At 43.4% G+C, this 26,889-nt stretch overlaps 1 protein-coding gene across 1 annotated transcript in view; it reads right to left on the reverse strand.

Moving 5' to 3' along the window:
* pah (phenylalanine hydroxylase) overlaps positions 1-26,889 on the reverse strand; it is a 141,560-nt gene that overhangs the window by 42,951 nt on the left and 71,720 nt on the right. Inside the window, exons 4-8 of the mRNA XM_072552022.1 lie at positions 14,126-14,214; positions 8,325-8,392; positions 2,982-3,178; positions 1,860-1,995; positions 42-111 (exon numbers count right to left, since the gene is read on the reverse strand). Of these exons, the coding sequence (XP_072408123.1) occupies positions 42-111; positions 1,860-1,995; positions 2,982-3,178; positions 8,325-8,392; positions 14,126-14,214 (560 nt within the window). The remainder of the gene's footprint in view (positions 1-41; positions 112-1,859; positions 1,996-2,981; positions 3,179-8,324; positions 8,393-14,125; positions 14,215-26,889) is intronic.

Genomic DNA, 26,889 nt, shown 5'->3' on the forward strand with positions numbered 1-26,889 from the left:
TGAAACATTCCAGGATGTAGTTTGAAATATGTTGCACTGACCTGTGAAAATTGGGCAAATTTTGGATCAGCAAAGAGTGGCACATGCCCCAGCAATTCATGACACACATCCCTAAAGATGGGAAGAAACACACACATGAGTAACAGCATTCAAGTCTTCCCAGGAGCAGGGCCTACTGTACTAAATGTCATGACAGATGTGAAGAAGATCACACAAAAATGGAAGCCATGAACTGTGAGCCTTTTCTGGATGGATAAAATTAAAGAGCAGAGAGTTAATGGCAACTTTACAATGAACATGCATTAAGCCCACACTTGGAATAACTGTGAATAGTTCTATTGCAAAAATATTTCGGAGGCATTGGAGAAGGTGCAAACATATATCTATAAGGATGATACCAGTACCAAAGGGTTTTAACCACTGCAGTAAGTTGACTTGCAGGGGGCCTGCCCATAGAGTTATGGTGATAGAAATCTACTGCACAGAAAAGGTCCTTCAGCCCATCAAGCCTGTGCTGGTCAGAAACAATGACCTCACTATCCTAATCTCATTTCCCAGCACTTGGCCCATAGTCTTGTAAGACTTAGCATCACAAGGATATATCTAAACACTTCTTCAATGTGATGAGGGTTTCTGCCTCTCCCACTCTTACAGGCAGTGAACTCTAGATTCCCATCACCCTCTGGGGAGAAAGCTTTTCTTTATAACCCTTTCTCGTACTTAAATATATCCCCCTGGTCATTGGTCCCTTTACCAAGGGGAAACACTTCTTCTTGCCTATCCTATCAATGCCCTCCATAATTTTGTACACCTCAATTGTGTCCCTTCTCAATTTCCTCTGCTCGGTGAAAAACAACCCCAGTCTGTCCAATCTCTCTCCATAACTCCAGCCCAGGTAACATCCCGGTAAATCTGTTCTGAGGAAAGGTCACTGGACCTAAAACATTAACTCTGCTTTCTCTCCACAGGTGCTGCCTGACCTGTTGAAGTTTTCCAGCAATTGCTGTTGCATTTCTGATTTTCAACATTTGTCTTTTTTCCATAGAACCCACATAGTGTGGAAACAGGCCCTTTGGCCCAACAAGTCCACACCGACGCTCTGAAGAGTAACCCACCCAGACCCATTCTCCTACCCAATATTTACCCCTGACTAATGCACCAAATCTACACCCCCCTGAACATTGTGGGCAATTTAGCTTGGCCAACTCACCTTGACCCGGCACATCTTTGGACTGTGGGAGGAAACCGAAGCATCTGGAGGAAACCCACACAAACACGGGGAGAATGTGCAAACTCCACACAGACAGTCGCCCGAGGCTGGAATCGAACCCAGGTCCCTGGTACTGTGAGGCAGCAGTGCTAACCACTGAGCCACCGTGCTGCCCCTTTTTCATTCTGGTAAATCTCCTCTGGATTTTCCGTAGTGCCGTCACATCTCTCCTGTAATGTGGACTCTGAATTGCGCACAATACTCTAGCTGTGGCTGAACTAATGTTTTATACAATTCCAGCATCACCTTCCTGCTCTTAAACTACATGCCTTGGCCAATAAAAGTGAGCGTATGATATGCCTGCCTAACCATTTTACAAATCTGTCAGGATAGGATGTGACTTGGGTGGAACTTACAGGAGTATGTTCCTATGCATCTATCACTTTTGTTTTTCTATCATTTGTTCCTAACACTAACAGTTAATCACTTTGCTTATTTTTATATCTACTTATGGAAAGAATGCAACTTTGACATCACTGGCTCTTTCAAATGTCCAGCTGAATTAATTCCATGCTATGGACCCTTAAGGACTTCCAAGTATGATCTTGTTACGAATTACAAAGTCTTTCCATTAAAAAGGAACACTTACGGTTCTGGTGTGTACATTGGTCTCAATCCATGTCGGATGTACTGTGTAGAATGAAAAACACGGAATGCCAGACCTGCCAGGAAATCCCGGGAAGACAAGAGGCCAGCCACTGGGCGCAGACGGAAGCCTGTGCAAGCTTTCGAACATCAAAGAAAAGGCAGGAGTCAGCTTTTGTTCCTGATGCATTTCCTCTTCAGTCAGAGAGTGACATACATGTCTAAACACCATCAAAGTTACCTCGTCAGGTCATTTACCTTTGGAGGAATCAAGATAAGTGTGTGTGAGTGTGTGAGGGTGAGCGTGTGTGGGTCAGTATGCTTGTGTGTGCATGTGGTTGAGTGTGTGTGTGTGTGTGTGTGTGGTGTATGGATGAGTGTGTGAATGAGTGCATGTGTGTGTGACAGTGAGAGTGTATCTGTGTGCGTTTGTATGGATGTCAGTATGTGGTGCATATGAGTGACTGTGTGAGTGTGGGAACGAGTGTATGTCTGTGTGTGTGTGTGTATGAGTGAGAGTGTTAATGTGTCTGTCTGAGTTGGCGTGTGTGTGAGTGTGGGGTGTCTTGACTGAAAGTCACTGTCTGTTTTGTACTCCTGCTGAAACATGCAATTGGAAATGTCACCTTTTAAGCTCGAGCTTCTATCAGTTTCAGTTTACTCAAATCTGGGCAGCTGCTGGATTTGGACTAAATTCCAGTCACACATTCTCCCTCTGCTTACTGATTGGTGCTGGCTCCCAATGCCCTAATATTTTAATTTTAAACCTCTTATCCTGGTCCTCAAATTCCTCCATGGCTTCACCTTTCCTGATCTCTGTAACCTGCTCCAGGTCTTCTATACTCTAGGATTTCTGTATTCTGATACTCCTGATCTCCTGTGCACCTCTGCATTTAACCACTCCACCACATCGACTGAGCCCTTAGCTCTGACTTACCTCCTTAACCCTCTTTTGTCTCACCTCCTTTAGGATGTTCCCTAAAACCTACATTTCTGACCTGTCTTGAGAATCTTGGATGTAAAATGCTTGTGTATTAATGGTTCCTGGAAAGAATCTTGGGATATTTTACTAAGTTAATGGCGCTATATAAATGCAAATTCTTGCATTTTAAAATAAATTACTTACACTGTAAGAACTTGGAGACATCCTCAAGTTGGGGAATATTATCCTCCCGATAGCCACAGTACTGTTCCAGCAGTGGAAAGACACGATTATGTTCACGACATGCATGAGTTGGGTAGAGGGTCTTCAGCTCTCGATAGACAATACTCCAGGTTCTTATCTCATCCTCTGTGTACTCCACTCTGGGAATCACATTGCCACTGTGACAGGACAGAATGGCACATCGTGTTAGTATTAACCGCACTGTAAAAAAACACTGGAGCGGAGGGAGTATAGCTATCAGTCACTGCAACTCTTACAGGTAAGATTGACATGCTGCTCAGAACAATGGATGAGAAGGAGGCCATTTATCCCTTTGAGCCTGTTCCATCATTTAACCATTGGCTGATTTGAAACTCCATTAACTTGCCTCATGTCCATATTCTTGCCACAAAACTCTCTATTGTTCTTGTTTTAGAAATATCTAATATCAAAAAACTTTTTGGGGCAGTATTGTTCCAGGATTCTACTACCTCAGGTTCTTCCTGGCATCACCACTCCAGTGTTAAGGCAATGGATGTTGTTATGCTGACATATTCAAGACAGTTATTCATTTGTAATTCATCGGCTGAAGATGAATATGAGCATTCTTCAGAAATTCGATTTTTAACCAAAACAAGGATGTTGACCACAAGTAAATAAACAGTGCAACTTTATGTTACTATGCAGTTCGTATTCCACTCCATTGGGATGGAGACACAGGGTCTATGAAGATCCAACAGTTGACAATAAACAGAGTATAAACACCTTCCTTTTGACCTCATCAAAAATGGAGATGCATCTTCCATGCAATCATGGAAGAAGGAAACATTCACAATTTAATTGGTTAAGGTAAAAGATATTGATTTTTTTACAGATGAAAGCTGTGGTTTTGGAATATACAACAGATTTCTGAACTTTTGTTGGCAGCTGTGACAAGTGGTGTGACCAACCAGGCTTTATGGGAAGATATTTTTAATCAACCTGTTCATGACAGACCTCTGGAACAAGTGGGACCTGAAAGCTGGACCTTCTGGCCTGGAGGTGATGTCACTGCCACTGCACTGCATCTTTAAGGGAGGCAATGGCCAAGTGGTGTTATCATTGGACTGTTAGTCCAGGTAATGTTCTGGGAACCTGCGGCTTGAATCTCACCATGACAGAAAGTGAATTTAAGTTCAATAAAAATCTGGAATCTAATGACGACCATGAATCCATTGTTGCTTGTCAGGAAAAACCCACCTGGTTCACTAATGTCCTTTAGGGAAGGAAACTGCCTTCCTTACCTGGTCTGGCCTACATGTGACTCCAGACCCACAACAACCTCATTGACTCTTAACTACCCTCTGGGAAATTATAGATGGGAAATAAATGCTGGCCTAGCCAGTGACATCCACATCCTGTAAATAATTTTTTTAAAAACCACAGAAGTCTAGGCTGTGTGTGTAGTCTTGGACTTGAGTTGGCAAAATGTATCAGCATCAATGAAGAAAAGCTCTTGTTTCTCTCTCTCTCTAAATATAATTATATCTCTCCTACATCAACCATCTGCAGAGTAATTTTATCTATACCCCTGCAGCAGTCCAAGAACTATTAAGGTAAGATATTAACTTGCATAACATTGTTTGCAAAAGCTACCAACAGCTACAACCTTAAACAGTTAGCTGAGGATCAAAGTCTTTGGATAACTACTGCCAGACCAGATAGTCAACTATGATCAGTAAACTTTTACTCATGTCTTTTTCCTCTTTGAAAAGTAACTTGTCTGAAATTGACCTCCTCTACTCTGGTACTTTCATCATTGATGATAGTGCCACACGACATGATGGAGTTTAATCTCAATGTGAAGGTGAGACTTTGTCTCCATGCAGTGGTCACTCTTAGTGATACTGCCATGGACAGATGCATCACAGCCATTGGATTGTAATGATGAGGTCAAGTATGCTTTCTCCTCTTGTTAGTTCCTTCACCACCTGTTGTAAACCCAGTCTAGCAGCTATGTCCTTTCGGACAGAACTGGCTTGATCAGTAGTTCTGCTGTGGAACTACTTTGGTGATGGACCGAATCCTAAACCAGAGAACATTCTGTGACCTTGCCACCCTTCGTGCTTCCCCCAAGTGTTGTTCAACATGGAGGAGTACCGATTCATCAGCCGAGGGAGGATGATATGTAGCAATCAGCAGATTTCCTTGCCCACATCTAACTTGAAGCCCTGAGATTTCATGGGGTCTGGAGTCAATGTTGAGGATTCCCAGGGCAACTCCCTCTTGACTGTATAGCACCGTGCCATCAACTCTGTTGGGTCTTTCCTGCCAGTGGGACCGGACATATCCAAGGATGGTGATGGGAGGGCCTGGAACATTGTCTGTCAGGTATGATTCCGTGAGTATGACTGTGTCAGGCAGATGCTGACTAGTCTGTTGAGACAGTACTCTCAATTTCAGCACTAGCCCCCAGATGTTAGTGAGGGGGGCTTTGCAGGATTGACAGGGCTGTTTCTGCCATTGTCTTTTCTGGTGCCTCGATCAACGCCAGGTGATCCATCTGATTTCATTCCTTTACAACATTTAAGTGATTGATACAACTGATTGGCTTGTTGTGGCATTTCAGAGGGCAGTTAAGAGTCAACTACACTGCTGTGGGTCTGGAGTCACATGTAGGCCAGACCACGTAAGGATGGCAGTTTCCTTCCCTAAAGGGAGAGCATTGTTGAACTTGATGCATTTTTATGAAAAATAACAATGGCTTCATGGTCATCATTAGACTTTTAATTCCAGATTTTTGTCATGGGAATTTGGACTTGGGTCCTGAGAGTGAGCCTGGGAATCTGGATTACTACTCCATCAAGAATCCCACTCCAGCCTCGACTCTCCTGCTCCTTGGATGCTGCCTGACCTGCTGTGTTTTTCCAGAGCCACACATTTTGACTCTGATCTCCAGCATCTGTAGTCCTCACTTTCTCCTAGCCGTTATAACCTCACTGCAAAGCCTCTTCCAAGAATGCCCACCTTGCAGAAGTTCTCCTCCTCCCTCCACAAAGATCTCAGTGAGTCTCTCTCTCACTGCAACCCCAGGTTTTACCAATCGCCTTCCAACCTACCTGTCCCCTGCCCCACCCCCACCTATTTATCTCTCAGCCCACTTTGCCCACCACCACCCAACCCTTCCCCCAACATTCCTAATGAAGAGCTCATGCCTGAAATGTTGACTCTCCTGCTCTTTGGATGCTGCCTGACTGGCTGTGCTTTTCCAGTGCCACACCTTTTCACTCCCCCTCAATTAACAACTAGTTACTGACTTTTTCTGACCATTACCATGATAAGCTCCATTCCCAGTGGGGGAGATTGCTGTCAGCCTTCCTAACTCTAACTGGAGTGGCCAGCTTGAAAATGGGGAGGTGGGGAGATCAGGGTGAACTTAATCTGTGGGTGACTGGGAACCAGGATTGGTGGGGTAGTGGGGAGTAGTGAGGTGGCTGGCTAAAGCCATTCCCTTGCTTTGGACAAATCGCAACACACTCCCCCACCCCCATGCCCACTCCTACTCCCTCCCAACCATGATCAGTCTCCAAAACCTATATCCTGTACCCACTGTTCCTAGACCTCCCCATTGCTGTACGACCAGGAGAGACAGCATCCAATGCAGCTCGACAGCTGTCATTTCCGAATGAGGCAAGATCCCTTTCCCAAGCAGCCAGGCAGGAGACTGGAAGAACACAGCAAGCCAGGCAGCAATAGGAGGTGGAGAAGCTGACGGTTCATCCCGAAGAAGGGATACCTCCGAAACGTTGGCTTCTCCACCTCCTGATGCTGCCTGGCTTGCTGTGTTCTTCCAGCCTCCTGCCTGTCTACTTTGGATTTCAGCACCTGCAGTTTTTTTTTGTCTCTCATCAACATCCCTTTCCCAGGCAGTCCACCGAGTGATCACTTAAGGGGCTTTCCACACAGTCAAGTGAGGGGAGGGGACAGGCAACAGGGTATGGGGAGCGGTACACATCCTGCCAATTCAGACACCCATCCTAGCACACACTCAGAGAAAAGATCGGAAGCATTTGCCCATTATAGAGGGAAACCCAATGTAGCAAATTTCCAGCCAAGCCAGGATACCATCACAAGGACCTTTCTTTTGAAGACACTGTCTGTTGTACTTGTATCTCTTTGGGGTACAATTAATAGTGAAGGTTTGATAGTGGAGGGTGTCAGTGTGTGGAATTAAAACTGCTGAACACAGCTGTGACAGAATAAATGCAGAATAATAAAGGATGAATTACATCAGTCGCTAAAATGACTCTTCATTATCATATTGTGTACAGTCCCCACTTCAATGTGTAAATTCTAACCTCTTCAGCGTTGTGAAGAAGATTGCTTAGAGCAGCTTCATTCAATATTTCGTCCTTTGTAGCTGTGACCAATAAAGCTCAGCAATTAGATAACAAAGACTGCTCGCATAATAAATATATTCATATCGGCACAGCTCTATTCACTTCTGCTACTCAAAGGAGAAAAGAAGCACAATCAATATACTTGGGATGCAGAGTTAGTTATTTGAAAGCATTTTGTTATAGAACAACAGGATCTTACAGCTCAGAAAAAGGCCATTCGGCCCACCATTTCGGTGCCAGCATTTTCAGGGAGTTGCTAATTCATCCGACTTGTACTTCTTGTTCTTTTCCTGCGGACCTGTAAATGTTTTTCCCTTGATCCAATTTACCCTTTTTAAAATATGAAATTCTGAAGAAGGTTCATTGGACCCAAAACATTAAATCTGCTCTCTCTCCACAGATGCTGCAAGAACTGCTGAGATTTTCCATCAATTTCTGATCTTATTCCCCTTTTTAATAGCTATTCTTGATTCGGCTTTTACAGGTCCCCCAGGCAGACCCAAGCCCTTCACATCTCATAGAAACATGAAACATAGAGAAGTAGGAGCAGGAGTAGACCATTCAGTATGACCAAGGCTGATCATCCAACTTAGTCCCTGTTCCTGCTTTCTAATATTCCCTTTAACCCTAAGAACTATATCTAACTCATTGTTGAAAACAGTAAATGCTTTTGATCTCATTCACTTTCTGGCAGAAACTCCCACAGGCTCCCCACTCTCTGGGTGAAGAGATTTCTCCTCATCTCAGTCCTAAATGGCCTACCTCTCATCCTCAGAATCTCCTCTTTGTTCCTTTTGCTTGTTATCTGCAAGTTGTGATCTGGGGTTACCAACCATCCAGTCTGTGGAAACAATTTCTCCCTATTTGCTTGATCCAAGCCACTTTTTGCATCCTATATAAGTTGGCATGTTTGGAGAGGTGTACTCTGTAAACTTTCCGTACTTACTGTCGATAATTATACGCAATGTCTGCAAACTCCTTCCTACGAGCTCGATACACAGCATCTGTAAAACCCTGCAAAGGCAAAAGAACACAGACAGCTCAGACTCACTATCTATCAGTGAAATGGCAGGCTCAGTAACTGAAGGTGGCAGGTTTGAGTGACGTATTTGAAACTACAGGCCAGGATCTATAATCAGTGTGATCAGCCACTGTCCAATTTAGCAAACGCATAATGATTATGTTGTCAATCTGCAAAAGATACTCCTTTTTAAGAACTAATGCATTTTGGTTAAGAAGTGTAATTATATCTTATTATATTACCTCAATTACACTCTAATAACTGCAATTTGTGCTGCACTGGCAAAACTCCACATCTTTAATCATGAAAACCAACTTATCTCAAAATCTACAGCTGCCTGTAATTTACATTTACTTGTGTGCATTGTATATGTTTGCATTTATATTGGTGAGTGTGTATCCTTGTGCCTGTGGACATATCTATCTGTTCCTTTGTGTGTATCTATCTGTACCTCTCTGTGTCAGTTTCATTTTTATGTTTGGTTGAAGAATATAAGATCCAAAGGGGTTTTAACAGGGTGCATGTGAGAAGGATGTTTCCTTTCGAGAGAGAATCTAGAACTAGAGATCTCTGTTTAAAAATAAGGGTCACCTTTTGAGACAGAGATAAGGAGATTTTGTTTTTCTTCACACAGAAAGTTGTGAGCGTTTGGAACGCTGTTCCTCAAAAGATGATGGAAGCAGAGTGTTTTAATCTCTTTAATACAGAGATAGATTAACTCTGGAAAAGTGAGGGGGTGAACAAATTCTTTTTAATTGATTTATGGGATGTGGGTATCACTGGCTAGGCTAGCATTTATTGTCCACATTGCTGTGGGTCTGGAGTCACATGTAGGCCAGACCAGGTAAGGACTGTAGTTTCCTTCCCTAAAGCACATTAGTGAACCAGATGGGTTTTTCCAACTTTTGGCTATGGATTCACAGTCATCATTCAATTCTTAATTACAGATTTGTTTTTATTGAATTGAAATTCCGCCATCAGCCATGGCAGGATTCGAGTCTAGGTCCCCAGAACGTTACCTAGGTCTCTGGACTAACAATGCAGCAATACTACCACTAGGCCATCAGCACCCCTTTTACTGAAAGAGGAAGGTATGTGGAAATGCTGTGTAATTAGATTCATGTTCTTATTCCATAATGGAGCCCATTTAAGGGGCTGAACGGCATGGTGACTGAGTGGTTAGCACTGCTGCCTCCCAGTGCCAGGGACCCAGTTCCAGCCTCAGGTGACTGTCTGTGTGGGTTTCCTCCGGGTGTTCCGGTTTCCTCCCACAATCTGAAGATGCGTCCATTAGATGGATTTGTCATGCTAAATTGCCCCATAGAGTCTATGGATGTGCAGGCTAGGCGGATTAGTCATGGGAAATGCAGGGTTATGGTGGTGGGTTGTTCTTGGGCTGAATGGCCTGCTTCCACACTATAGGGATTCTGTGAATGATCTACTTCTGCTCCTAATTCATGATTTTTGTTATCTTTATTCTTTCCTGGGATGTGGGTGTCACTGACAAGGCCTGGATTTGTTCTCTATCTCTAACTGCTCTTGAACGGAATAGTTCATTTGGCTATTTCAGAGGGCAGTGAAGAGCCAATCACATTACTGTAGGCCTAGAGTTACATATAGGTTAGACCAGGTAAGGATGTCCTAAATATGTGGATTATTATGACAATTAGGTTGGTCACTAAATTCACAGATGAAACATCAGTGGGGCATTAACTAGGCAGGAGGATGGCAGTAGATCACAGGAGGATATAGATGGGCTGAACAGTGGCAAATGGAATTCAATGGAATAAGTATGAGGTGTTGTACATGAGCAGGACAAACAAGGCGAGGGAATATATGAAAAATGGTAGCACCCTGGAAAGCACTGAGGATGAGAAGGAGGTTGGTGTGTATGTACACCAGTCCCTTCAGGTAATGGGACAAGTAGATAAAGTGGTTAAGAAAATGTATGAGATATGAGCCTTTAGTAGAATATTATAGAATCATAAAATAGAATGTGATAGAATCCCTACAGTGCAGAAAGTGGCCATTTGGCCCATCAAGTCTGAATCAATCCTCCAAAGAGCATCCACTCAGGGCCAGCCCCCTATTCTGAATTTATCATGGCTAACCCACCTAGCCTGCACATTGCTGGACACTACGCATAATTTATTATTTGAGGCTTAGAGTTTAAGAGCAGGGAAGTTATGTTGCAACAAATCAAAAATGGCTTGAGAAACTCAGCAAATATGGACATAAAGCAGAATTAATGTTTTGAATCCAATGACACTTCTTCAGAACTGATAGCAGCTTGGAAAACATGGCACTTATGTTCATGACCAAGGTTGGCAGGGGTGTGGGGATGAATGGGGGAGGCAAGAGGGGATAAACTGTAGGACGGCTATTGTTTCAGATCTCCAGTATCTTTGTTTTATTTTAGAGGTTATTCTGGTCTCGTATGAAACATTGGTTAGGACAGTGAGAGTGTTATGTGCAGTTCAGGAGCGATGTGATTTTGTTTTATTTATTAATGGAATGAGGGCATTGTTGGATAGGCCAGTATTTATTGCCCATCCCAGAGGGCAGTTAAGCACCAGCCACATTGCTAAGAGTCTGAAATCACACATAGACCAGACCGGGTAAGGATGGCAGTTTCCTTCCCTCAAAGGCGTTAGTGAACCAGATGGGCTTTTCTAACAATCGACAATGGATTCATGGTCATCATTAGACTCTTACTTCCAGATATTTATTGAATGCAAATTCCATCATCTGCTGTGGTGGAATTCAAACCCAGGTCCCCAGTACATTAGCTGAGTCTCTGGTTTAACCATAGAATCCCTCCACTGTGGAAACAGACCATTTGACCCAACAAGTCCATGCCAACCCACCCAGACCTGTTCCCCTGTCCTTTTACTCTACATTTCCCATGACTAATGCACCTAACCCACACCTCCCTGAATGCTATAGTTAATTTAGCATGGTCCATTCATGTAAGCTGCACATCTTTGGATTGTGGGAGGAACCCACATAGACACAGGGTGAATGTGCAATCTCCACACAGACAGTCGCCCAAGTTTGGAATCGAACCTGGGACCCCTGTGCTGTGAGGCAACAGTGCTAACTGCTGAACCACCGTGCCACCCCAAGGAGTCCAACGATAGTACCATCCACTGCCTGCTCAATAGCGCTGGAGAGGGTACAGAGGAAATTTACCAGGATGTTGCTTTGTTTGGAAAGAGGCTCAGTGGTGAGCACTGCTGCATCACAGCACCAGGGTTCGATTCCAGACTCGGGTGACTGTCTGTGTGGAGTTTGCACATTCTCCCCGTGTGCTCCGGTTTCCTCCCACAGTCCAAAGATGTGCAGGTCAGGTGAATTGGCCATGCTAAATTGCCCGTAGTTTTAGGTGCGTTAGTCAGAGGGGAATGAGCCTGGGTGGGTTACTCTTCGGAGGGTCGGTGTGGACTGGTTGGGCCGAAGGGCCTGTTTCTACACTGTAGGGAACCTAATCTAAAAATTGGACAGACTGGTGTGTATTCCTTGGAGCAGAAGAGATTGAGAGGGGACAGAATTGAGATGGATAAAATTATGCGAAGTATAGACAGGGAATAAGGGAAGAAGCTTTGCACCTTGGTGCAGGGATCAATGACCAGGGGCATAGATTTAAGGAAAGGGGCAGGAGGTTCAGAGGAGATGTGAGGAAAAACCTTTTCACTGAGAGGGTTGTGGGAATCTGGAACTCCCTGCCCTGTAAGGGTGGGAGAAGCAGAAACTCCCATCACATTGAAAAGATAAAAAGAGGGGAGTTTGGAGATGGGCTATTGTACTGTTGGTGAAAGGATTGGGTGGGGGGGGGGGAGGTGCTGTGAGGGGGGTGCAAAGGTAATATGAGGGTGGGGGTTGGGAGCTGACAATGCAAGAAGGTAAATCAAATGAAACCAAGGAGATTGAACTAAGGAACAGGAAAGGACGTTAACACACTTCAAATATACCATTCGACTCCCGGACAGTCAGAGTGAGAAAAGAGCAGATCTGTAATGCTGGGAAATGTTTTAAAAATTAGATTATTCATAGCAAAGGAAATGGGAGGTCTTGTTGTGCAGTGGGTAGTGCCCCTGCTCCTGACCTAGAAGCTTTGGGTTCGAGTCTGACTACAGGACCTAATAAGCATAGAACGTGTTTTTGTAATGTGACCAAACAGTTGATTACCAACTTGTCAGTCACTCTGTTGTGCCTCCAGTGGACAGAAAGGGCAGGAGCCCATGCTTCATGCAGAGACGTGTCCATACCACAATGTCTGGTTAACAACTCATGACCTGTTCCAGGAAAAAAAAACAGATTGGAAGTGTGTGCTTTACCACTGGTTAGGAGGAGAAGGACAGTATGGATTTCAATACTAACTTGGATAAAATCTGTATAGAAAATGCAGATCTTTAAAATGCATTCAGGAAATCTTTCATCTTCAGTTCTTCACCCACTAGAGTGGCCTAGTCTCCACCATGGGTACGGCACAGTGCAGGAGATTATAACCTCTTGGCATTATCACCAGATTGTTAATCCAGAAATCCCAGTAATGTTCTGAGGTCCTGCATTTGAATCCTGCCATAGCACATGGTGAATTTCAAATTCAATTAAAATAGATCTGATATTAAAAGTCTAATGAAATGATTGTTTGGTTGGGGTTGTGGGGGGGATGCCCATCTGCTTTATTAATGTCCTTTAGGGAAAGATCTGCCGTGCTTACCTTGCCTGACCTACATGAAGCACCGGGCCCACAGCAACATGGCTGACACTCTGGGTAATAAATGCTGGGCACACATTCTGAGAATTAAATATTAAAAATCCACCTCTGTCAGAATGAGGATCAAACCTTATGCTGTCAGTGATCCAGACCCCACCAAGGTGTCTGAGTTTCTGTTACAATGTTCACTTTAGTGTTATCTACAACCAAGGACCGTCCCTAAGCGAGGCAGTAACCTTTCCCTGTTGACTCTGTCAACTCAATAATGCCAGTCAATGCTCACACTGAGTGATAGCCATAAATAATGTAGAAGTTGACATTCACTCTGCAAAACCTTGAATGGCAACTTTGGGGGAAAGTCAATTTCTGAGTGGTTGCTGGTTTGCTCCCTCATGTGGTGACTAACAGGAAATGTCATGGTAGTAACAGAGGGAAAAAGAAAACCACAGATCGTGATCTCGTGATGTACCCAGGCACTTTACACAACCAATGAAACAGTTTGGATATATACGCACTGTTGTAATGTAGAAAGCACAATAGCCAATTTGTTCCCAGATAATGACAACTAAATTTGCTTTTAAGTTGCATTGATTAAGAGATGGATATTGGCTGAGACATCATGGACAGCTTCCCTGCTCTCCTAGTGACATGAGATGTTTAACATCCACCTGAGAGAACAAATCTTTTAATGTTTCATCCAAAAGTCAGCACCTCTGTCAATGCAGCACTCTCTCCACATGAATTGCCTCTCATGAATAAAAGCAAAGTACTGAGGATACTGGAAATATGAAATGAAAACTGCAAGTGTTAAAGAAACTCAGCAGATTCGGCAGCCTCTGTGGAGCGAGAAACATAATTAACAGACATGAAACATTATATCTGTTCCTCCCTCCACAGATGCTTTCAAACCCAATGAGTTTTCCTAGCTCTTTTGACATTTATTTTGAGCTGTTTCCTGTTTCCTTATATAATAATGTGCATTATTTTCTCAAAATAAGGTCCTTACAGGATGATCAGCATCAAGTTCTGACCCATAAGATAGGATCTGGTTCGCAAATCTGTCCAAATCTTGAATTGTCCGAGGAAACCATGGAACTAAATAAACACAAAAAGAAAAAAAATGTAGTTTTTGATAAAATTATTCATTGTCAGAGAATAACTTGCTCATTTTGAACAAGATCCTAATACAGTATTTTGGTTCTACATTATCCTTCAGGTTCAATTCACACTCTCAAGATTCTTACAAAGTGCAAATGATGAGTCACCAAAAGAGAAAAATTAATAAGCAATACAAAGCCATTTTAGACATAGGAAGCTCTCACAAACATCAATGTACCTCTGTTATAATCACAGCTGATGTTAAGCTGACTGTACAGGTGGGATCCCAGAATGGCTTCTTAGATCCTAAATTTGTCTTTTCAATTATGGCAGTCAATTATGAAACACATTCCAAAATGGTTGCCAATGTACTTTTAACACAAAAATTAAAATATTTATTACTGAAGAAAACAAGATGTGAATTACATTGCACTAGTCAAAATGAAAGTTTGGAAAGATTTCCTTACAGACATCAGGAAAAGAGCCAATTTTACATGACCTCATTCATTCCAACATTAACCTTAAACCAACTCATTACTCAGTCAGTTACCACTATCTGTACACTAACACTCCTTGCTCAGACTCAGACTGTGACAAGTGCAACCGGTTTCCTTTCAGTGAATATCTATACAGTCAGAGGACTCTTGTGGCACTGCGACAATGTCCCTACCTCTGAGCCAGAAGACCCAGATTCAACTCCAACTTGCTCCAGAATTATCTAATAACATCTCTGAACTTTATTGGTCAGACCATTGCTTATAGGAGTTGGGAAGTCGTGTTGCGGCTGAACAGGTAACTCGTTAGGCCACTTTTGGAATATTTCTTGCACTTCTGATTTTCTTCCTATCAGAAGGACGTTGTGAAACTTGAAAAGGTTCAGAAAAGATTTACAAGGATGTTGCCATGGTCGGAGGAGTTGAACTACAGGGAGAGGCTGAATAGTCTGGAGCTGTTTTCCATGGAGCACCGAAGGCTGAGGGGTGATCTCATAAGAGTTTTATAAAATCATGAGGGGCATGGATAGGATAAATAGATAAAGTTTTTCCCTGGGGTAGGGTGGGGGGGAGTCCAGAACTAGAGAGCATAAGTTTAGAGTAAGAGGGACCTAAGGAGCAACTTCTTCACGCTGAGGGTGGTGTGTGTATGAAATGAGTGCCAGAGGAAGTGCTGGAGGTTGGTACAATTGAATTATTTTTAAAAATATCTGGATGGGTATATGAATGGGAAGGGTTTAAATGGATATGGGCCAAGTGCTGGCAAATGGGACTAGATTAGGTTGGGATCTCTGGTCGGCATGGACAAGTTGGACCGAAGAGTCTGCTTCCGTGGTGTACCTTTCTATGACTCTATGAACAGGTTGATTAAAAAAGAAAGACAAAACTATCTATGCAGTCACAGGGCTATTGCGGCACAGTGGTAGTGCCCCTTCCTTTGAACCAGGAGACCATGGTTCAGAGGTAGATATTAACATCTCTGAACAGGTTGATTAGAAAATAAACATATATCTATGCAGTGGGTAAAAACAATGAATCCTGATGAAGGGCTTTTGCCCGAAACGTTGATTTTACTGCTCCTCGGATGCTGCCTGAACTGCTGTGCTCTTCCAGCACCACTAATCCAGAATATACCTTTGCAGTCACAAGAATCATTTAATGTAGGGGTAGTGTACCTTTGACTGAAGAAGTAGGCATGGGTTCAAGTCTCACTTGCTTCCAGAGGTGGGAGCTCATTCAGAAAGTCTATTCAAATCCTCCTAAAATTGCTTTACATCTTCCTCACAAAACACTTTCCCACTTAAGTTTGTGTCATTCACATGTTTGGAGAAATATTACATTTGGTCTCCAGTTCTAAATCATTGAGATATATTGTGAATAACTGGAACTGAATTCTGATCTGGTGGCACCTTACTTGTTACAGCCTGCCAGTGTGAGAATGACCCATCTATTCCCACTCTCTGTTTCCTATCTGAACATTAGCCCATGCCAATACATCACATCCTGCCACATGAACTTCCAGTGGGGGAATTTATCAGAGGCCTTCCAAAACTCGAAGTATACTAGATCCATTGGCTTTCCTTTTCCATTTCTGTCAGTAGCATCTTCAAAGAAACTCCAACAAGTTTGTCATTTGCACAGCAATGCTGACTATATCCAGTCAGACCATTATTAACCAGGTGTCTATTTAAACCATCCTTTATAATTCTTTAATTTCTCTACTGCTGAGGTAAGGCTAACAGGTCACAATTTCTCTCTTGCTCCTTCTTAAATTGTGGAATGACACTTGGTTCCTTCCAATTTGCAGGAATCATTCCAGAATGTAGAACTTTTGGAAGATAATCACCATCCCTATAGTCACCTCCTTCAATACTCCATTGGTCACGATGAGAGTTTTCCTATCTTGATGGTTCCCTCATCACCTGCTGTAGGCCCAGTCTTGCAGCACTGTCCTTTAGGATGCAATCAATTCAATCAGTAATGCTGCTGCTGAGCCACTCTTGATGGACATTGGAATCCCCCAGAGTATATTATGTTCCCTTGTCATCCTCGATGCTGCCTCCATGTAGTGTTCAACATTGAGGAGCACTGATTCATCAGCATGAGTGCAGCTGTCCATGTGGTCAACACATAGCTTCCTAGTCCAGGTTTGACCTGATGCTGAGAGACTTTATGGGATCCAGGACCAATATTGCAGAATCCCAGGGCAACTCCTTCCTGACTGTATACCAACATGGTGTCACCACAGCTGGGTAGGACGGGACATATCCAGGATCAGTGATGATGGTGTCTGGGACATTGTAAGGGATAATTCTGTGAACTTGACTATGTCAGGCTGTTTTTGGACTAGTCTGTGAGGCAGCTCTCCCAATTTTCACACTAATCCCCAGATGTTAGGAAGAAAGACTTTGTAGAGTCAACAGGGCTGCATTTGCCACATTGCTATAGAGTCACACGTAGACAAGACCAGGTAAGGACAACAAATTTTCCTTCCCTACAGAATATGAGTGAACTAGACACTTTGCAAGACTCATTAATTGTCCCCTGATCATCATCAGACTTTTAATTCCAGGTTCTAATTTTTCTTAAATCCAAATTCCACCCTCTGCCATGGTGAGAACCCAAGTCTCCAAGGCATTACCTAGCTCTCTGTATCACTACTTTAGTAACAACATCATTACATAACATCAACTTCAAAGGACTGTGGAGCCAGTACCAAACTCTTTTCATTCAGGATTGAGTGTTTCTGCTAACAAGAATTCAGTTTTCTCGAAAAGTAACTGACTGGCCTTTAGTTTCCCGTCTCATCCACCGTAATAAGATGCAGCAAACCTAACATCATTCACATCAACAGCCAATTTCAGTGGTTTAGAATTACTTACTGCTGCCAACGCTGATGTGGCAAAAGTTAAAAATCACACAACACCAGGCTATAGTCCAACAGGTTTATTTAGAAATATAAGCTTTCAGAGCAATGCTCCTTCTAGAATAGAATCCCTACAGTGTGGAAAGAGGCCCTTCGGCCCAACAAGTCCACACTGACCCTTCGAAGAGTAACCCACCCAGAAACATTCCCCGACCCGATATTTATCCCTGACTGATGCACCTAATCTACACTTCCCTGAACATTGTGGGGAATTTAGCATGGGCGGCACGGTGGCACAGTGGTTAGCACTGCTGCCTCATAGCGCCGGAGACCCGGGTTCAATTCCCGCCTCAGGCGACTGACTGTGTGGAGTTTGCACGTTCTCCCCGTGTCTGCGTGGGTTTCCTCCGGGTGCTCCGGTTTCCTCCCACAGTCACAAAGATGTGCAGGTCAGGTGAATTGGCCATGCTAAATTGCCTGTAGTGTTAGGTGTAGGTGTAGGGGTATGGGTATGGGTGGGTTACGCTTCGGCGGGGCGGTGTGGACTTGTTGGGCCGAAGGGCCTGTTTCCACACTGTAAGTAATCTAATCTAAGCTGCACATCTTTGGATTGTGGAAGGAAACAGGAGCACCTGGGAGAATCCTACACAGACACAGGAAGAATGTGTAAACTCCACACAGACAGTTGCCCGAGGCTGGAATGGAATCCAGGTCCTAGGCAGTCTGAGGCAGCAGTGCTAACCACCGAACCACTATATCTTCATCAGGTAGCTAGTGGAGCAGAATCATAGGACACAGAATTTACAGCAACAGATCATAGTGTCATATGTTGAACAAACCTAGATTGCTGATAAATCTTTCATCTTTTAAATTGGGTTGCAGATTTGAATTCATTAATATGTAAATTCCAGAACTTGTTTCAAGTCACATTCCTGGGATAATTTAAAGTTTCAGAATAAAAAGGTGACATCTCAGCTCAGACAATGCATTAAAGGTGTGAGGTTAACCCCAGTCCAAAACTCCAACTCCACATCACTGGTGTGGTACTCAGCAGTTTTCAAGATAATAGACAATAGACAATAGACAATAGATGCAGGAGTAGGCCATTCAGCCCTTCGAGCCTGCACCGCCATTCAATATGATCATGGCTGATCATTCCCAATCAGTATCCTGTTCCAGCCTTATCTCCATAACCCTTGACTCCACTATCTTTAAGAGCTCTATCCAATTCTTTCTTAAATGAATCCAGAGACTGGGCCTCCACTGCCCTCTGGGGCAGAGCATTCCACACAGCCACCACTCTCTGGGTGAAGTAGTTTCTCCTCATCTCTGTCCTAAATGGTCAACCCCGTATTGTCAAAGGTACTCTGACAGTCTTCTGTTTAGTCAAATTTCTTGCCCTTCCTTAACAGATTTGTCAGGGCAGCCATTGCAACTCTAAAATTTAGAATCAATTTCTGACAGAATTCATTCACGCTAATATCCTGCAAAATCTCTTGGTTTGGCCTCGGAAAATCCCTTACTTATGCTCCTCGGGATATTACTTGGCCTCAATAAGTCACTTTGGCATTGGCAAATTAATTCCTTGTAATTGATCAAATAATTCATTCAAGTACTAAAAATATTCCTTACGGGTTTAGACAACACAATTGCATAATTCTTCAATGACCTTGTTGGTTAATTTTTGAACAGTTGCTGGCACAATTTTCACTCTGATGTTATGTTGATAAAGTCTACCTGGAGGTTACAAAAGGTTATATTTCTTTTTGTGAATCAGTCATAGAGTCACAGAGTCATAGAGATGTACAGCATGGAAACAGTCCCTTCGGTCCAATCTGTCCATACTGAACAGATATCCCAACCCAATCTAGTCCCACCTGCCAGCGCCCGGCCCACATCCCTCCAAACCCTTCCTATTCATATACCCATCCAAATGCCTTTTAAATGTTGTAATTGTACCAGCCTCCACCACATCTTCTGGCAGCTCATTCCATACACATACCACCCTCTGTGTGAAAAAGTTGCCCCTTAGGTCCCTTTTATATCTTTCCCTTCTTACCCTAAACTTATGCTCTCTAGCACCGGACTTCCCCATTCCAGGGAAAAGACTTTGTCTATTTATCCTATCCATACCCCTCATAATTTTGTAAACCTCTATAAGGTCACCCCTCAGCTTCCGATGCTCCAGGGAAAACAGCCCCAGCCTGTTCAGCCTCTCCCCATAGCTCAATCCTCCAACCCTGGCAACATCCTTGTAAATCTTTTCTGAACCCTTTCAAGTTTCACAACATCTTTCCAATGGGAAGGAGACCAGAATTGCATGCAATATTCCAATAGTGGCCTAACCAATGTCCTGTACCGCAGCAACATGACCTCCCAACTCCTGTACTCAATACTCTGACCAATAAAGGAAAGCACACCAAATGCCTTCTTCACTATCCTATCTACCTGCGATTCCACTTTCAAGGAGCTATGAACCTGCACTCCAAGGTCTCTATGTTCAGCAACATTCCCTGGGACCTTACCATTAAGTGTATATATCCCGCTAAGATTTGCTTTCCCAAAATGCAGCACCTCACATTTATCTGATTAAACTCCATCTGTCACTTCTCAGCCCATTGGCCCATCTGGTCCAGATCCTGTTGTAATCTGAGGTAACCTTCTTTGCTGTCCACTACACCTCCAATTTTGGTGTCATCTGCAAACTTACTAACTGTACCTCTTGTGCTCAATCCAAATCATTTATGTAAATGACAAAAAGTAGTGGACCCAGCACCGATCCTTGTGGCATTCCACTGGTCACAAGCCTCCAGTTTGAAAAACAACCCTCCACCACCACCCTCTGTCTTCTACCTTTGAGCCAGTTTTGTATCCATATGGCTAATTCTCCCTGTATTCCATGAGATCTAACCTTGCTAATCATTTTCTCATGGGGAACTTTGCCGAATGCCTTACTGGAGTCCATATAGATCACATCTACTGCTCTGCCCTCATTAATCTTCTTTGTTACTTTTTCAAAAAACTCAATCAAGTTTGTGAGACATGATTTCCCACGCACACAGTGATGTTGACTATCCCTAATCAGTCCTTGCCTTTCCAAATACATGTACATCCTGTCCCTCAGGATTCCCTCCAACAACTTGCCCATCACCGACATCAGGCTCACTGGTCTATAGTTCCCTGGCTTGTCATTACTACCCTTCTTAAAGAATGACACCACGTTATCCAACCTCCAGTCTTTCAGCACGTCTCCTGTAACTATCGATGATATAAATATCTCAGCAAGAGGAATAGAACTTGCCAATGTCCCTTGAATAAATCAATTTTTGTATTTTCAATTTGGGCCTCCATTCACGTAGTCAGCGTTGTCATCTCATTGATCCTATGGTAATCTATACATAATATGTTGAGACCATCTACCTTTGGCAGTATTGTGTGGAGGCAATGACCTACTGATATTATCATTAGATGATTACCCAGAGATTACTCAGGTAAAGGAAGGAGGTAGATGGGTTACCGCCGGGGGCAGGAAGGGAACCGACAGGCAGTGCAGGGATCTCCAGTGGCCGTTCCCCTCAACAACAAGTATACTGTTTTGGATACTGTTGAGGGGGTAAGCAATGGAGCACAGGTCTCTGGCATACAGTCTGTCCCTATTGCTCAGAAGGGAAGGGGAAGAGGAGCAGAGCATTAGTCATGGGGGACTCCATAGTTAGGAGGACAGATAGGAGGTTTTGTGGGAACGAGAGAGACTCATGTTTGGTGTGTTGCCTCCCAGGTGTCAGGGTTCGTGATGTCTCTGATCATGTTTTTGACATCCTTGTGGGGGAGAGAGAGAAACCCCAAGTTGTAGTCCACATAGGTACCAATGACTTAGGTAGGAAGAGAGATGGAGATTTAAGGCAGAAATTCAGGGATCTAGGGTGGAAGCTTGGAGCTAAAACAAGCAGAGTTGTTATCTCTGGTTTGTTGCCAGTGCCACATGTTAGTGAAGCGTGGAATAGGGAGAGAGTAAGTTGAACACATGGCTACAGGGATGGTGCAGGAGGGAGGGTTTTGGATTCCTGGATAATTGGGACTCTTTCTGGGGTAGGTGGGACCTCTACAAATAGGAACCAGAGGGGTACCAATATCTTGGGGGGAGGGGGAATTTGCTCATGCTCTTTGCGAGGGTTTAAATTAATTCAGCAGGGGGATGGGAATCTGAATTGTAGTTCACGTATATGGAAGGATGAGAGCAGTGAAGTCAGAATAAGATTTCAAGATTGCAAAATGGCACCGGCATGCAAGAGGTTGGTTTGAAGTGTGTGTACTTCAATGCCAGGAGCATTTGGAATAAGGTGGGTGCACTTGCAGCACGGGTTGGTACCTGGGATTTCGATGTTGTGGCCATTTTGGAGATGTGGGTAGAGCAGGGACAGGAACGGTTATTCCAAGTTCCAGGATTTAGATGTTTCAGTAAGAACAGTGAAAATGATAAAGGAGTAGGTGGTGTGGCATTGTTAGTCGAGGACAGTATTATAGTTGCAGAAAGGATGTTGGAGGACTCATCTACTGAGGTTGTATGGGCTGAGGTTTGAAACAGGAAAGGAGAGGTCACCCTGTTGGGAGTTTTCTATAGGCTTCCAAACAGTTCCAGAGACGTAGAGGATAGGATACCAAAGATGATCCTTGATAGAGGAGAGAGTGACAGGGTAGTTGTTATGGGGGACTTCAACTTTCCAAATATTGACTGGGAATACTATAATTCAAGTACTTTAGATGGGTCAGGTTTTCTCCAATGTGGTAAAAACAAGGACTGCAGATGCTGGAAACCAGAGTCTAGATTAGAGTCTTTTCTCCAATGTGTACAGGAGGGTTTCCTGACACAATATGTAGATAGACTAACAAGAGGTGAAGCCACATTGGATTTGGCGCTGGGTAATGAACCCAGCCAGGTGTTAGATTTGGAGGTAGGTGAGCACTTTGGCGATAGTGACCACATTTTGATTATGTTTACTTTAGTGATGGAAAGGGATAGGTATGTATCTCAGGGCAAGAGTTATAGCTGGGGGAAAGGCAAATACGATGCGATTATGCAAGATTTAGGATGCACAGGATGGGGAAAGAAACTGCAGGGAATGGGCACAATTGAAATGTAGAGCTTGTTCAAGGAACAGCTACTGTGTGTTTTTGATAATTGTGTACCGGTCAGGTAGGGAGGAAGCTGTCAAGCGCAGGAGCTGTGGTTTACTCAAGAAGTAGAATCTCTTGTCAAGAGGAAGAAGAAGGCTTATGTTAGGATGAGATGTGAAGGCTCAGTAAGGGCACTTGAGAGTTACAAGTTAGCCAGAAAAGACCTAAAGAGAGAGTTAAGGAGAGCCAGGAGGGGACACGAGAAGTCATTGGTGGATAGGATCAAGGAAAACCCTAAGGCTTTTTATAGCTATATCAGGTATAAAAGATTGACAAGAATAGGATTAGGGCCTATCAAGGACAGTAGTAGGAAGTTTTGTGTGGAGTCAGAGGAGATAGGGGAAGCATTAAATGAATATTTTTTGTCAGTATTCACATGAGAAAAAGACAATGTGGTTGAGGAGAATACTGAGATACAGGCTACTAGACTAGATGGGATTGAGGTGCATAAGGAGGAGGTGTTAGCAATTCTGCAAAGTATAAAAATAGGTAAGTCCTCTGGGCCGGATGGGATTTATCCTAGGATTCTCTGGGAAGCCAGGGAGGAGATTGCCGAACATTTGGCTTTGATTTTTATGTCATCATTGTCTACAGGAATAGTGCCAAAAGACTTCAGGATAGCAAATGTTGTCCTCTTGTTCAAGAAGAGGAGTAGAGACACCCCTGGTAATTATAGACCTGTGACCCTTACTTCGGTTGTGGGTAAAGTGTTGGAAAAGGTTATAAGAGATAGGATTTATAATCATCTGGAGAGGGATAAGTTGATTAGGTATAGTCAACACAGTTTTGTGAAAGGTAGGTCGTGCCTCACAAACCTGATTGAGTTCTTTGAGAAGGTGACCAATCAGGTGGATGAGGGTAAAGCGGTTGATGTGGTGTATATGGATTTCATTAAGGTGTTTGATAAGGTTCCCCACAGGAGGCTATTGTATAAAATATGGAGGCATAGGATTGAAGGTGATTTAACAGTTTGTATCAGAAATTGGCAAGCTGAAGGTGGTGGTTGATGGGAAATATTCATCCTGGAGTTCAGTTAGTAATTGAGTACTACAAGGATCTGCTTTTGGTCCACTGTTATACAGTCATAGAATCATAGAGATGTATATCATGGAAACAGACCCTTCGGTCCAACCCGTCCATGTCGACCAGATATCCCGAAACAATCTAGTCCCACCTGCCAGCACCCGGCTCATATCCCTCCAAACCCTTCCTATTCATATACCCATCCAAATGCCTCTTAAAAGTTGCAATTGTACCAGCCTCCACCAATCCCTCTGGCAGCTCATTCCATACACAAACCACCCTCTGTGTGAAAAAGTTGCCCCTTAGGTCCCTTTTATATCTTTCCCTTCTCACCCTAAACCTATGCCCTCTAGCATCGAACTCCCCGACCCCAGGGAAAAGACTTTGCCTATTTACCCTATTCATGCCCGTCATAATTTTGTAAACCTCTATAAGGTCACCCCTCAGCCTCCGACGCTCCAGGGAAAACAGACCCAGCTTGTTCAGCCTCTCCCTATAGCTCAGATCCTCCAGCCCTGGCAACATCCTTGTAAATCTTTTCTGAACCCTTTCAAGTTTCACAACATCATTCCAATAGGAAGGAGACCAGAATTGCATGCAATATTCCAAAAGTAGCCTAGCCAATGTCCTGCTCAGCCGCAACATGACCTCCCAACTCCTGTACTCAATACTCTGACCAATGAAGGAAAGCATACCAAACGCCTTCTTCACTATCCTATCTACCTGCGACTCCACTTTCAAGGAGCTATGAACCTGCTCTCCAAGGTCTCTATGTTCAGCAACACTCCCTGGGACCTTACCATTAAGTGTATAAGTCCCGCTAAGATTTGCTTTCCCAAAATGCAGCACCCACATTTATCTGAATTAAACTCCATCTGTCACTTCTCAGCCCATTGGCCTATCTGGTCAAGATCCTGTTGTAATCTGAGGTAACCCTCTTCGCTGTCCACTACACCTCCAATTTTGGTGTCTTCTGCAAACTTACTAACTATACCTCTTATGCTCACATCCAAATCATTTATGTAAATAATGAAAAGTAGTGGACCCAGCACCGATCCTTGTGGCACTCAACTGGTCACAGGCCTCCAGTCTGAAAAACAACCCTCCACCACCACCCTCTGTCTTCTACCTTTGAGCCAGTTCTGTATTCAAATGGCTAGTTCTTCCTGCATTCTGTGAGATCTAACCTTGCTCACCAGTCTCCCATGGGGAACCTTGTCGAACGTCTTACTGAAGTTCATACAGATCATATCCACTGCTCTGCCCTCATCAATCCTCTTTGTTACTTCTTCAAAAAACTCAATCAAGTTTATGAGACATGATTTCCCACGCACAAAGCCATGTTGACTATCCCTAACCAGTCTTTGCCTTTCCAAATACATGTACATCCTATCCCTCAGGATTCCCTCCAACAACTTGCCTGATGTCAGGCTCACTGGTCTATAGTTCCCTGGCTTGTCCTTACCACCCTTCTTAAACAGTGGCACCATGTTAGCCAGCCTCAAACTTCTGGCACCTCACCTGTGACTATTGATGATACAAATATCTCAGCAAGAGGCCCAGCAATCACTTCCTTAGCTTCCCACAGAGTTCTTGGTTATACGTGATCAGGTCCTGGGGATTTATCCACCTTCATGCGTTTCAAGACATCCAGCACTTCCCCCTCTGTAATATGGATATTTTTCAAGATGTCACCATTTATTTCCCTACATTCTATATCTTCCATGTCCTTTTCCACAGTAAATACTGATGCAAAATACTCGTTTAGCATTTCTCCCATCTCCAGCGACTCCACACAGAGGCCGCCTTGCTGATCTTTGTGGGGCCCTATTCTCTCCCTAGTTACCCTTTTGTCCTCAATGTATTTGTAAAAACTCTTTAGATTCTCCTTAACTCTATTTGCCAAAGCTAGCTCATGTCCCCTTTTTGCCCTCCTGATTTCCCTCTTAGGTATACTCCTACTGCCTTTATACACTAAGGATTCACTCAATCTATCCTGTGTATACCTGACATATGCTTCCTTCTTTTTCTTAACCAAACCCTCAATTTCTTTAGTCATCCAACATTCCCTATACCTACCAGCCTTTCCTTTCACCCTGACAGGAATATACTTTCTCTGGACTCTCGTTATCTAATTTCTGAAGGCTTCCCATTTTCCAGCTGCCCCTTTACCTGCGAAAATTTGTCCCCAGCCATCTTTTGAAAGTTCTTGCCCAATACTGTCGAAATTGGCTTTTCTCCAACTGAGAACTTCAACTTTTAGATCTGGTCTATCTTCTTCCATCATTATCTTAAATCTAATAGAATTGCGGTCGCTGGCCCCAAAGTGCTCCCCCACTGACACCTCAGTCACCTGCCCTGCCTTATTTCCCAAGAGTAGGTCAAGTTTTGCACTTTCTCCAGTAGGTACATCCACATACTGAATCAGAAAATTTTCTTGTACACACTTAACAAATTCTTCTCCATCTAAACCCTTAACACTATGGCAGTCCCAGTCTATGTTTGGAAAGTTAAAATCCCTTCCCATAACCACACTATTATTCTTACAGATAACTGAGATCTCCTTACAAATGAAGGCAATGTTCTGAAGAGGAGTCATTAACTCTCTCTCTCTCTCTCTGATTTTTTTTCTTTCTCTTCACAGGAGCTGCCAGACTAGACCTGCTGAGTTTCTCCAACACTTTCTGCTTTCAGTCCTATTTCTTCGATCTGTTTCTCATTTCCTCATAGTGATGAGTGCACAATAAAAAGTTTCAACTTCTTCTCACATGTTTGCAATGTATAAGATATAAAGGATTTTTGTCAAAAGGCAAGTTAACTGTCTTTTCTTCAAATTACACAACTCAATCTACAACAATACGAAGGGTAACAGCTTTTGCAGAAACTCTTTTGCTGGAATAGGTTCAGTTTTTTTTTCCATACAGTGCATCAAAAGCCATAATTTAATGATTGGGATAAGTACAGAGTGTGTACCCATTCCTTTGTACTTAAAAGCACTTAAAAATGTGACTTGGTGGCCAGAGCAAGGATAGCAGGAGTTGTTCAGAAAATACCTCAACACAAAGCAGTTTGAGTTCAAAACATTGAGTGCTTTCAAGAAAGATATATATATAT

The sequence above is a fragment of the Chiloscyllium punctatum genome, chromosome 32, assembly GCF_047496795.1.
Source record: "Chiloscyllium punctatum isolate Juve2018m chromosome 32, sChiPun1.3, whole genome shotgun sequence".
Taxonomy (NCBI): Eukaryota; Metazoa; Chordata; class Chondrichthyes; order Orectolobiformes; family Hemiscylliidae; genus Chiloscyllium; species Chiloscyllium punctatum.